Below are 13786 nucleotides of genomic sequence, written 5' to 3'. Positions count from 1 at the left end.
TGAAAAATAAATTTATTTGATTCAAATAATCGGTTACTTGATCGATATCATCATTTTTATTATTTAAATAATTATTTATTTGTATTAAATAATTATTATTTAATTAAATGGTAATTATTTCAATTAAAATGTATTCAATTAGTACTAGAACAAATAGAAATATTTTGGTACTAGCCAACTTGGAAAGATTCCCCGGAAAGTGCCCCCTGGAGGTTCTATCAGAATTCCACCGGAACTTCCAATGTAATTCCGTCGGAATCCCATCGGAAATTCTTTGGAACTCCGTTGGAAGTTCCGGCGAAATTCTGATAGAACCTCCAGGGGGCACTTTCCGGGGAATCTTTCCAAGTGGGAAAAATAACTAAAATAACTAGAAATAACTAGAATTGTTGTGGTACTAGAAATAACTGAAACAACTAGAATTCTGGTACTAGAAATTACTAAAACAACTAGAATTCTGGTACCAAAAATAACTAAAATAACTAAACTTTTTGTACTAGAAATAACTAGAATTCTGGCACTAGAAATATAACTAAAATAACTAGAATTTTGGTACCAGAAATAACTAGAATTCTGGCCCTAGAAATAACTAGAATTACGGCGCTAGAAATAACTAAAATAACTAAAATTTCGGTACCAGAGATAACTAGAATTCTAAAACTAGGAATAAATAGAATTCTGGCACCAGAAATAACTAAAATAACTACAATTTTGATACCAGAAATAACTAGAATAACTAGAATTCTGGCTCTAGAAATAACTAAAATAACTAAAATTTTGGTACCAGAAATAACTAGAATAACTAGAATTCTGTTACTAGAAATAACTAAAGTAACTAGAATTTTTATACTAGAAATAACTAAAATAACTACAATTTTGATACCAGAAATAACTAGAATAACTAGAATTGCTTGATTATTATCAAATAATCATTTATTTGTATTAAATAATTATTTATTTATATTAAGTAATTATTATTTAATTAAATGGTAATTATTTCAATAAAATTGTACTTGCCTCAAATACAGAAATTATTGATTTAAATACAATTTACTTAATTGAAATAAAAATTATTTGGTTCAAGTAAACATTTATTTGATAATTAATCAAGTAACCGATTATTTGAATAAAACATTTTTTTCAGTATAGCTAGAAAATAGAAATTATGTTAAATTTTATATGTGTCAAAAACTATTAAGACGTTCTTTTTCGTTTAAAAAAAAAACTTTCAAAAATAAATAAAGTTTGAAAATATTAACAAATAAAATATTTTTAAAATAAAAAAATCTTAAAACAACAATTTTTCCTATACATAAATAAATGTTCTTGAAAAGCCAGTGACTTGTAAAATTAAAGGACTAGAACTAATAATTTTCTCAATTGCAATAAAAAGTCAAATATAAAGCTTCTGCTGAATCGATTCTCAGCTTCCTGTTCTATAAGCAAAGATGATATTAAAATTGCCATGCACTGATGAATCTCTCAAAGTCGTTTTCCTGTCATTAAAGTTGTCATCATTATCATCAGTCGCGCACAGTTGTATATCTACAATCTCCGTTTTGAAAAAAGGAGAATGAAAGAATGAATGAGTGAATGAAAAAAGAAAAAGAAAAAATACTCGCGATTGTTAGTGGTCAGTAAAACGACTGCGAAAATTACTCAAAAGAGAGGGTGACTTGACAATTTGAAAACACGAATATTGACACTTTCTTTTCATCCGCAGGTTAAATTACTTCCCAAGCAAGGAACATTCTTATCCCGTAAAACGAGGCAAGCCAACCAACCATTTGAAACAACTTTTCGATTACAGGTGAGAGATGACTTACAAAAAAAAACCAACTACACTCAATTCACATTATTTTTACTCAGCAAAAAAATACTTCATTTAATTTAACCAAAAAAATATATAAAAAAAAAATCTCACATAATAATTTGTTTGAAAAAATATCAATAAACGATTACGTTTCTTTTGCGTCATGATTTCATTAACCGCGCTGATCCTTCTATTTTATTAATTATTACTATTTTTTTCATTCTCTTCAATCGTTATATACTACTTATGCAATTTGATCACTGATTGCCGTTTTTTTTGTCGACTTTTATTGCTTTAATGACAAATCAAAAAATTATGCTGTCTCTTAAATTGTTTCTCAATCGAAAACATTTCAACTTTTATAACCATAAATAAAATTTTTGTTCGAATTTCTTTTCCGTATTTTTTTTTCATGTTAACTAAAATATTGCTATTAAATGAAAATACTATATCGATATTTCATTAATATCCTTATTTAATTTCAATGCCTTTTTTTCAAACTTTATTATTTAAAAAATTAAAAATCCCTTACATAGAAAAAAATGTATTTGATTCAAAGAATCACTTACTTGACTATTATCAAATAAATATTTATTTGTATTGAATAATTATTATTTGAGTCAAGTCAATTAAATTGTATTTGTTTTAAATACAGAAATTGTTCAAATAAAAATTATTTGGTTCAAATAAAATTTATATTTGATAATAGTCAAGTAACCAATTATTTGAATCAAATAAATTTTTTTTCAATGTAGTTGCTGTGATAAATAATTTATATGAACTAACTATAAATAATTATATTATTATAATTCTGATTCCAAAAATTTATAAATACATTAAATTACTATAAATAGTAATAATAATGATAATAATAATTTTTTAGGTTCATCTACCAAGAAATCAATTGTACGTTTCAAGAGTGAGTCCAAAAATGAACTTAGGAGATATTCTCGAGGAAGTGTGCCGCGAGAAAAATCTAGACATTAAGAAGTACGAGCTTCGTCATCCTGGTGAGTATTGAAAAAAAAAAAACCAAAACTAATGATTCGTTTAACTGTTGATTATTGCGTGTGAAATCACATATACATACAGTCTTCAATTATTCTTTTACGAATAAATAAAAATAATAAAAAATAATGATTTATCGTTCTCTCATGCTTTTATCTCTTTTCCACCGAAAGACAATTATTATTATTATTATTATTATTATTAACTAGATAATTAATAGTTTTCTTCATTATATTCAACCACTTTATTATTAAACTGAAAGTATTGTAATACTTTTATGAAATTTAAAGTAAAGGAAAATAAATTTACTTTCTAATAAAAATGTACAGTAAAATTAAAAGTTTGTATACTTTTATGAAATTTAAAATAATTTAAAGTAAATTTAAAGTAGTAAATACAGTAGAATCCCGATTTGGTGGATTGATTTGCTAAACAAGTTTTGTAAACTAAACCGCCCAACCAAAAATTTCAGTATTATACCAAAGTTAACTACTGGCGCAGTACTGGTTCAGTATTGGCTGCCGAGGCTGGTTAGTCTGTACTGAACCAGTACTGGTATTTTCATTGTATCAGTACTGGTGCAGTACCACCCTCCCATTACTGACAAACCACAACTGAGCAAATATTGGGCCAGTACTGGCTCAAATAGATTTTCTTTTTGATTAATACTAGTTTACAAAAAGTTCTAGAGTGAACCTGATAAATCTTTTTGTTTAAATATTTTGTTTATAAAAATTTTTTCACTTTGATTTTATTTTTAAAAATTAAAAGGTATTTTATTTTGCTTTTTTGTGGGTAAAATTATTTAAACAAAAAGTTTCCTGAGACTAATTGCAAAACATTTTGCAAGTTTTTTTGTTTTCAGATATAAAATAAACCAAAAAATTGTTTAAACGATCAAACTAAAAATAAATAAATTTGTTTATAAAAAATTTATATTTTTTTAAATTAAAATTTTAAAAAATTTTCTTGACAACACTTGTTAAAAATCAAAAAACAACTTTTATTTTCTTAAAAAAGTTTTTCAAAAATTAATTTTATGCAAATAATTAAAGTGAATAATAAAATAATTAAATAGCTAATTGTATAATTATATACATTATAATTATTTTATAAACATTTTTATTTTTACTGAACTGTTTTTATATATTATAAAAACTTTGGTTTTATAATAAACATATTTTTATATTTATTTTTTGATTTTTTAAAATAAAAATTTGCAATATATATTAGACTTAATAAAGAATAAAAATTCTTTGTGTTTTCGATTTTATATATAATAAAATATTAATTAGTTAGTTGACTAATTCAATTAATATTTAATTTGTGTTGGGTTACTAAAAATTTCACACATTTTCCTAAAAAAAAGTATATTGCCTGGAGCAGAGATTTCACTAATGCAGTGAAACTTATCTCTGTTGCAGTTAAAGCTTTTTTTTTCGTATACAATAAATTACAAAACTACCAGTACTCAGCCAGTACTGAACCAGTAGTGGTTACCAGTACTGGTGCCAACTCTGGCAGCCAATACTGGTAAAATGTTATCATCCCAAAGTTACGCCAACTCTGGCGCCAGTACTGCGCCATTAGTAAATTTTTGATTGGGCGTGGTCACAGTGTAATTTAAAATCGATTCTTAATATTTCACACGCATAAAATGATTTTACAAATATTTTTTTCAACATTTTATCAATATTCAACTAATAATTATAAATTTTCAAATATAGAGATAGTAATAATTTTCATCTAATTCCTGATATTAAATGTTAATAATCATAGGTAGTTATCAATGAAGTATATGTGCGTAAGTTATTTTATATACAGTGAAATATATAATTGAAAATTGCTTGACAAATAAAGGATAAAATTGCCCTAAGATTACTTTATTGGCCCCAATATTACGTTGGCGAGTTTGATATGCATTTTAAAAGAGTAATTGCAGCGACTAGTTTCGAGATCATTATCCGGATTTTAATGCGAAAGTAATGTGTGGCGAATGTATGATCGAGTCGGATCGGAAATCATCCAATTTGCGGTCTCCCAAGTCATGGACATACACTCATGTCTTTTGATTTCACCTTGGGTTTTTATCAAATTATTTAACTCAATCAGTCCTCATTTTAATGTTACATTTTCCCGATTCTAATTTTCTCTTTTTTTATATTTACAAGCATTTATAATTATTAACTTTCTAAAAAAAAAAAAAAAATCAAAAAATATTTTCGATCATCAGATTATATTTATAAATACTATTTTTTTGTAAAATAAAGATTTATTATAAGGGAAGAAAAATTGAAATGCTTTCGAATATTATGTAAAAACGTAATAAAATAGAATTATAGGGATTATAAAATAGAAATATAATTTAAGAAATAACGATAAAAATAATTACGCGGTAATATAATATTTGATTCATAGGCACGTATGTAAATAATATATTTCGCTAATGACAAATATATTCAACTTTCTTGCAAATATTGCAATTTCAATAAAATAGTAAAAATACGAAAATAAGACTTTCACTCTCGAAAGGGAAGAATTTTTCCCATATTAGACGGATTTGGTGTGTTTCAAGTAAAATCACCACCGGATTTAGATGATGACTTTCGCAAGTGACGGCATTTGTATTCCGCAACAAGGTCTGTAATACAACTCTCAAAGACGGAATTGCATACCTATATAGATTACACAACTGCAATTCACGCGATTAGAAATGAAATTTAGAATTCTTTTTTTTTTAGTAGTAAATACGAAAAAAAAATCCACTAATTAGCAGGAAATAATTTTCGAAAAAATATTTTTTAGTATTAATCTGATCGATTTTTTTTTTAGTTGCTCCATCAGAGCAGTTATCCCTTTTTAATCTGCGGTATCTCCGGTGGTCATTTCTCTGTAAAACAAGTTGGTCTCGTTTCTAAGAGTCGGTCACACGATACAGTTGTTACATTTGTAAGACTTCAGAAACCTATCAATTATGTACGAGACAAAATCCGATTTTCTTGAAATTTTGCTTTGCTTCTGAGTTTTTATTCAAATGGAGGACAATCGATTTAGATTATTATTAATAGAATGAAAATCATCTCACAAAATTTGAGATCCTAATGAAATTTAAAAACTAAAATTCGTTTTTTTTTTTTTTGCAGCAAATCTGGAAGAAATTTTAGATCTGTCACTCTCTCTACAAGACTATCATCTACAAGAAGTGACACTATACGCGAAACAAGGAAGAGTTATAAGTGCAGCTCTCAGTTCACAAGACATAATGGCACTTCAAAAACAAGAGGAGAGAAGAAGACAGCAGGCAAAGCAAAGTGTTTTTGGTTTTATGTTTAAAAAATCAAAGGAAAATTCCTTAAGTACAGATAGTCTTGGTGAACGTAGTGTTTCACCGGCAAGAAGTGACGAGACTGGAAGAAGTTCAAGTCCAATGGCACCACCGCCACGACCACTTCGTAAAAGGAGACCAGCTCCCAAACCACCAGTTTCAACTTCTGTCATTGAAGAGAATAGTGAAAAAGAAAAAATAGTTATTAGTCACAGTCGAAACAGTAGTGACAGTTCTGGTTATCATGAGGCATCAGTATTGAGTGATCATCCAGAATCAGCTGGTAGAATGCCCGAAACTCTTCCAAGAAGAGGGAAAACATTAGATACACCTAGAAATCTTGCTCAAACCTCGCACGCTAGTAAAAGTTTAGGAAATTTGGCTCTTGCTTCCGGAGGACTCAGTCATGGAATTAGCACCACTTCTTTAAGTTCTACTGGTACGTTTTACAAATCTTTAACCTAATTTTTAAAAATCACATCTAAAAAATAGTGATCCATAATCAGCACAAACATTTCTTTGCACTGCCCACAGATTCAAATTCAAGTAAGTAATCTCCTTTCTTTCGAATTTCCACCTACAAAATCTAATTTCAAAATTTCCGATTTCAGGTCAAAGAAAAAAGAGAGCAGCGCCTCCGCCGCCAATAGCAAAATTACCATCAGCAATATCAAGCCAAGCCCTCGAATGTATTGTCGATTCAGAAGAATCCCTAACATCGGACATGGAACTATCAAAACCATCATCTGACATTGCAACATCATCGAAAGCAAATTCAGACATTGCAGTCCACTGTAAAGCCAATTCGGACATCGGTGTTTTCACATTGTCAAAACTTATTTCAAATTCAAAATCACTAACCAATGATAAGAACAACTGGCCAACACGAGAAGCATCAGAGAAGATTGCCGAATCGAAGGAAAAACCAGAAACTTCATCTAAAGAGGATGCGAACCACTCAAAACCAGTTTTAAACACCGAACCTGTAGTAACGAGTGCAAACAAACCTGTAGTTGCCAACGTTAAAGTAGTAAAAAGAGGTAAGCTAGTTCACAGACCCAATAGTATAGACAATAATTTTCCTTCTTACAGTTTTGTATCTAGAAATTCATTCGAAAATGTACTTGAAGTTGAGCCGAGTGAAGAAATTGAACATCACCATTCATCCATATCCCACAGTATGTTTGAATCAGAAAAATCGAAATTACACTCAAAAATCGAAAATTATTGTTACAAACACGAAATTTTACAAAATAAAAATAAAATTCCAAAATGTTCAGAAATTTTTGATTCCAATCGTGCTGTAGGATTTGTGAAACCAATTGTCAAAATTGACTCTTCTCAAAACTTAAAAATAAATTGCGACAAAAAATTACAAAAATCACAAAGTTTCGTTAACAATAATCCCAATGGAAAATTAAATCCAGAAATTAAAAACTGTTCTCGAACATCGAGTTTTAATCGAATTCAAACACCACTTAATATAACAGATGAAAAATCAATTTTAAAATCTTATGACGGCAAATTCTCACGAGAAAAACTTGTGAAAATTCCCACAATTTCCCATCTAGACGACATTGAATGTCATTTGGAAAATATGCCCGAATGCCGAATTTTGGAACCCATTATTGGAAATTATATCAGTGAAAAAAAATATTCAAAAAAAAATTTAAAGTACAGTATGAGTTTTCAAAATTCAAAATTAAAAGACACAAAAATCACTAATTTCGAGCAACCACAATTTTTACTGTCAAGAAGTTTTTCTTCTCGATTAAATTCAAAATCTGAATTAGTTCCAAAATTAGGTGCCTATAGAATGACAGATTGCTATAAAAATCCAATTATTTCAACAAATGAAAAAGAATTTAATTACAATTCATTGGATTCAATTGATTGTGAAATTGATTTTACACCACCGCCTCTCAGTAAATTGCAAATTTTTGCTATTTCCACAAAACCCGAAGACATTCAAATTGGACCCATGGATTCGATACCAAATGAAATTGATAAACTACCATCACTTCCAATTATTAATCATTATTCGGATAATAAAAATGAAATGGAAAAAAAATTAAGTATTTTAGAACCACCTCCACCTGGTTTAGTAAGTCGAGAAGAGTCCAACAAAAATTGGAATCAATTTCTATTAAATTTAAATTCAATTCTTGAAAATAGAGTTGAAGAATTTGTTTAATTCACTCGTTTCAATTTCAAAGTATATTGACTTATGTATAAACAAAAAAAGTATAAAAAATTATATAAAAAAAAAATTAAGATAAATTCTTATTTTGTAAAATTTAGAAATGATTTTTTGAAAAAATTATTCATTGCTTGCCAAAGTGTAATTTAGAAATTTAGTTTGCTTATTGAGTACCAAAACTCCCTTCGCACTTAGCACTAATTTTCACTTTTATTTTCTAATTTATTTTTTGGTGGTGGTTTTTTTTCATAAAATTAGTCGCAGAATACTGTCCAACACCCAAGCCACGTAAGCTTATTAAATCGAACACCATAGAGCCAGTCTTATCCGGAATTCCAAAACGCAAAGCTCCTACTTCTCCATTATCAGAAGAACATCAACGCTTCTTATCTCAAACAAACTCACCTGAACTAGTTGCATTTGAACAATCAGTCGCTAACAGTATAAAAAGCTTGGATGATGTTTTAAATAATTCTCTCCTTACTGAAACGGAACTATTACTCGAAAATGAGAAAAACGATCAAGATCATACAGAAAATAATAATTCACTAAAAAAACAAAATTCCCTAATTAATAGTGAATCCAGTGATGAAATTAAAGAACAAAAATCAGATAAAATAAATATTCTCGAATTAGAGAAAAATCAAACAAGTGAATTATTAAACCAAAATGATGACAATATTTATGAATCAAAAGATAAAAATATAATCACAATTAAATCAACAACAATCGTTAATTGTGAAACACATGTCAATGATAGTGATTTAAAAAGGCGTTCATGTAAAATAATCTCAACAATTCCAAAATGTGATCATTTTGATTGTATCGATTTAAACGACCAAGATTTAGAGATTTCTAATCATTATTCAAATAATGATACTGTAAACAAATCACAAACTGATAAAACTGGATTAATTGAGAAAACAGAGAGAGAAAAGTATGCCGTTGATTTGGATGATGATGATGATAATAGAAAAACATGGAAATCATTTGATAACGAGCAACAGATTCATAAACGTACAAAAATATTTAGAAGTCAGTCAGAATTGAGTAATTTTGAGATAAATACACCCGAGAGAATTGGAAGGCATTTAACATCACACGCTGAAGATTTTAAGTGTGCACTCAACACAAATTTCTCAAATAATATTACCGATTTATCATCACCAACATCGAACAATTTCAATAAGACTGAAGGTGAAAATAATTCCACTCACAAGACAGAAGAATTGCGATTTCAATTTTCTGATAAAGATTTGGATTGTCAACGAATTTTGGAGAAGTTAAAAGAGGATGTGAAGCAAGTGCAACTTTCACAGAATACAGGTGCATGTCGCTGCTTTACTAACAATATATAAATTTTTTTTTGCTCTAATTTACGTAAATTATATTTATATATTTTTTGTTTCAACAAGTTTGTAATATTAAAAAATATTTTAAATTACGTAAATTAAAGTAAAACTATAACATTTTTTTTTATAGTAAAGTATTTTTCATTACCAATTTTAATAAATCAAATTATTATTCATTATTATGTTACATTTGTTTTTCAACGTGAATCATTTTTCATAAATGAACGCGTTTGTTACCTACGCACAAGCATTACAAATATTTAATTTGTCTGATAAAAGATTTCAAGATATGGGTTTGTCCTTTTGTAATATAATTTATTTTTGGTGATGGTTTGATTAAAATTTTATAGAATTGCACTGTAATGAAAGCACAAAAAAAGAATATTTGCACGTATTTAGTTGTTTTATTTTTTATTTATGTTAGCTAAAATCAAGAATAATTTAAAAAATTTATAATTTCGAATTTTATAGTCATTAAAAAATTAAATTGATTTTTAATGAACAGAATATGTTTATTAATTTTTAATTAGTTCATTTCATTTGTATACGTCATCTACATTTATTAATTATTACTAATATATATACATAGTTATTGTTAGAAATAGAAATGAATAATATTTATTCTGATTCAGATTCGCAACCTAGACTTTCGGATACGGACATCTTATTACAAAAAGTATCGGATACACTTTCAAGTGCCCTTCCACCAACTCCGCCACCTACGCCCTTAGAAAGTTTGGAAGTGTCACGAATTGACTTAGAAATCTCAGGAAAAGAATCAAAGAAACCAGAGAAAATTGTCGAATCAAAAAAAGGAGAAAAAATAAAATCCCTCACAGAAGAAAAGCATTCAATTAAAGAAGATATTTCAGAAAAATCAATTATTGACTCCAATTCACCTGATGTTACTGTAAATTCACAACAAGACACTTCAGATTACGTATCAGCATCCGGAGAAGATTTATCATTACCCGATTGGGAATATCAACTTCCAGCTCCACCAAGTGCTTTTCGAGACGTTGAGACATCATCAATTGCTGCTACCGCTGAAAACGAGTGTCTTCCAAAACAAGAAATTTCATCTGTAAATGAAACAATTTCCACAGATCAAATAGATTCTTCAATCAAGCCAAAATCAATCGAGAAAATTAAAACCGACTTCGATTCAAAAATGGAAAATAAACCCACACGGCAAATTTCCCAACCTGAAATGAATTTAGAATTAAAGAGGGAAATGATTTCTGAATTAGAAAGTAAAATAGAAATCAGATCACAGCAACCACCAACGAAAATTGTCAACGAAAATGTTTCAACTCCAAATATTGCTCCAGTTGATAATACATTATCAAACTTTACTTTCACAACATACTCGAGGCAAAAGAGTTTAAATATTTTTGACGAAATTGAAGAACAAAGTGTTCCACTTGTAAAGACATCAAATGAGAGGCCTAGAACAACGACAACGACAACACTAACACGAAATCAAAGTTTGTCAAATGAATTAAAAGACAGAATACCTCATAAATCTGTTGATGTTACAACAAAGGTATTTATTAACAGGACAAAAAGTATTGAGAGAGTCGATTCGGAATTAAGGCGACCTGAATATAAAACAAATGTACAGGGCAATTTAAATCGAAGGCAATCATTAAAGAGTGAAATCGATAAACCCGTGACTGTCTACCGATCAAAGAGTTATATCACATTGACGAGTAATGAAAAATACAAGGGTCATGGTAACGAGGAGGACAACGAAAATGTTACATTCGAACAAGAAATCGAGCAAAATTGCATTCAAAAAGCAACAAGTGTCACGAATTTAAATCAAGAAGTGACGCGAACCAATGAAAAATTTTCACAATGGAGGGACAATATTTTGAAAAGGCAAGAGGAGCCAACCAAAGAAAAACAGCTACAGTCCCTACAGGTATTTAAAATAATTACTTATTTTTCTAATTTCCATAAAATCGGAATTAAATTTTAAAAAAAATTAATTGAAATTTTTTTTTTGCTTCACAGGTGCTTAAGAGCATTTTGCCGCAGTTGAAACACGCTCAACAGGCGGAAGAAAATGTTCGCAAAAATTCCATAGATAAACAACCTGCACAGCCAAAAAGGTGAGTTCAAAAATTTAATAAACAAAAATCAAAAAAAAGTTTAAAAAATCAAAAAAAAAACTATTCTAAGATTTACAAATTCAATAACAAGATTCCTTTTTTTTCAGATCAGAAACTGTGCCCGAAGAACAACCTAAAATTACCCCAACAATCAACGACGTTCAATTAAGATCAGAATCAAAAAATCGAAAAGTCAATCCCGAAAAACGTTACACCTACTCTGGACCACCTGCAGTCAGTTTGGGAAGCTGGTCCGAAAGGCCCTGTGTCAATGTTCAAATCAAAATGGACACTGACTATAAATTGGGTGTCAACAATACTTCCGGTTCGAAAACAATTGTAAATCTCAATGGCACGCGAAACGACAGAGATTTAATAAATAATCAAGAAACAAGAACACTACCAAAGAATATAAATGGTTTCAAAGAAAAAGAAAAATCCGATAATGACTTCAATAAAAAAACAATTTCCGGATTTAAAAAACCAATTCTCAATAAAATCAATTTCGCCGATTCCGAACCAAAACCCACAGTAACAAGTGTTGAATTAAAAAAATCTGACAAAGAAACAACAATAAATCATGAAATTGAATCAAAATCAATTAAATTCGAAGAATTGACAAAAACATTTGGTCAAGAGGTGCGTCTCCGAACAAAGCCAAAATCATCAATAAATCAAAATCGTCATTCGGAATATTTTGGCAGAAATACTGAGATTGTGAATAATCTCGTTAATGGTAATGGTAATAATAAATCAAATGGTTATCAAGAGACAAACAATATTGTTACATTCAATGGTACGCAAAATATTCCAATTAAAAAATATACATCAGTTGTGGGAATAAATTCGCAGGGCAATAACAATAATTTTCGATTTCAAAATGGGCAATTATCGAAAAATAATGTTACATCAATGAGAATCAATGGTCCAATGCCCATTGTGAAAGGATTTAATGTTCAACCATCGAAAATACAATCACAAGTTAGCACTGTAACGGTGAAGCAGAACGAGCCAATTGTTGATTCATCAAAAACAGACTCACGAATACCAAAACCACCGACAATGCCAATTATTACTGGAGTGACTTTAAAAAGTGCCAATGCAAGACCAAAATCGATGCCGATCAATATTGATCCACGTGATCAATTATTAGAGTCAATCAGGAATTTTGGTGGTCGTGATAAATTAAAAAGTGTACGTATTAATTAATATTGACAAAGAATTTCAATAGTTTGCTTAAAAAATATTTTCAAATTTTTGTTTTAAATTAGAAAAACAAATTTTTTCCGAAACTAATAAGTTTAAATTTCGAGTGTTTAAAAAATCATACACTGAAAAAATAATTTATTTGATTTAAACAAACGGTTACTTAATTGTTAGCAAATAAATATTTATTTGTATTAAATAATTATTTAATTAAGTGGTAATTATTTCAAATTTTTTTAAATACAGAAATTATTGGTTCAAATACAATTCAAATAAAAATTATTTGTCCCAAGAAAATATTTATTTGAAAAAAGTAAAGTAACCGATTATTCGAATCAAATAATTTTTATTCGGTTTAATATTAAAAATAATTCCATTAAATAAAAATTTCGTTGAAGCTAATTTTTATATAAAAATAAAAATTCAATGCAATATAAATTCTACAAAAGTTCTGCTCAAATAAAAAATTACAAATAAAAAAATTTAGGAAAATTCCTTATCAAAATATAATCAATGAAAATTTTTCTTAAAACTAAGTAGGTTGTTAAAATTTGCATTGTCTAAAAATTCATATACTAAAAAAAATGTATATTTAATTCAAATAAACGGTTACTTAACTATTATTAAATAAATATTTATTCGTATTAAATAATTATTTAATTAAATGGTAATTATTTCAAAAATTATATTTTTTCAAATATAGAAATTATTGATTTAAATAAAATTTATTTACTTTAAATAAAAATTATTTGGTCCAAGAAAATA

At 28.1% G+C, this 13786-nt stretch overlaps 1 protein-coding gene across 9 annotated transcripts in view; it reads left to right on the top strand.

Annotated features, from left to right (window-relative positions):
* The window catches only part of LOC127288513 (protein cordon-bleu), a 131624-nt gene that overhangs the window by 116145 nt on the left and 1693 nt on the right, over positions 1-13786 (top strand). For 8 of the 9 annotated variants that reach the window (XM_051315997.1, XM_051315998.1, XM_051315999.1 and 5 more), the window contains 8 exons: positions 1724-1810; positions 2697-2823; positions 5965-6585; positions 6758-7186; positions 8605-9672; positions 10331-11625; positions 11718-11815; positions 11923-13009. In XM_051315997.1, coding sequence (XP_051171954.1) covers positions 1724-1810; positions 2697-2823; positions 5965-6585; positions 6758-7186; positions 8605-9672; positions 10331-11625; positions 11718-11815; positions 11923-13009 — 4812 coding nt within the window. The remainder of the gene's footprint in view (positions 1-1723; positions 1811-2696; positions 2824-5964; positions 6586-6757; positions 7187-8604; positions 9673-10330; positions 11626-11717; positions 11816-11922; positions 13010-13786) is intronic. The other variant, XM_051316005.1, reaches the window with a different exon arrangement.

Source organism: Leptopilina boulardi, unplaced genomic scaffold (genome assembly GCF_019393585.1).
Source record: "Leptopilina boulardi isolate dan_hultmark-lab unplaced genomic scaffold, ZJU_Lbou_2.1 LbouV2_392, whole genome shotgun sequence".
Lineage (NCBI taxonomy): Eukaryota > Metazoa > Arthropoda > Insecta > Hymenoptera > Figitidae > Leptopilina > Leptopilina boulardi.
Note: the sequence above shows the minus strand (reverse complement) of the source record. Positions and strands in the feature narration are given on the sequence as shown.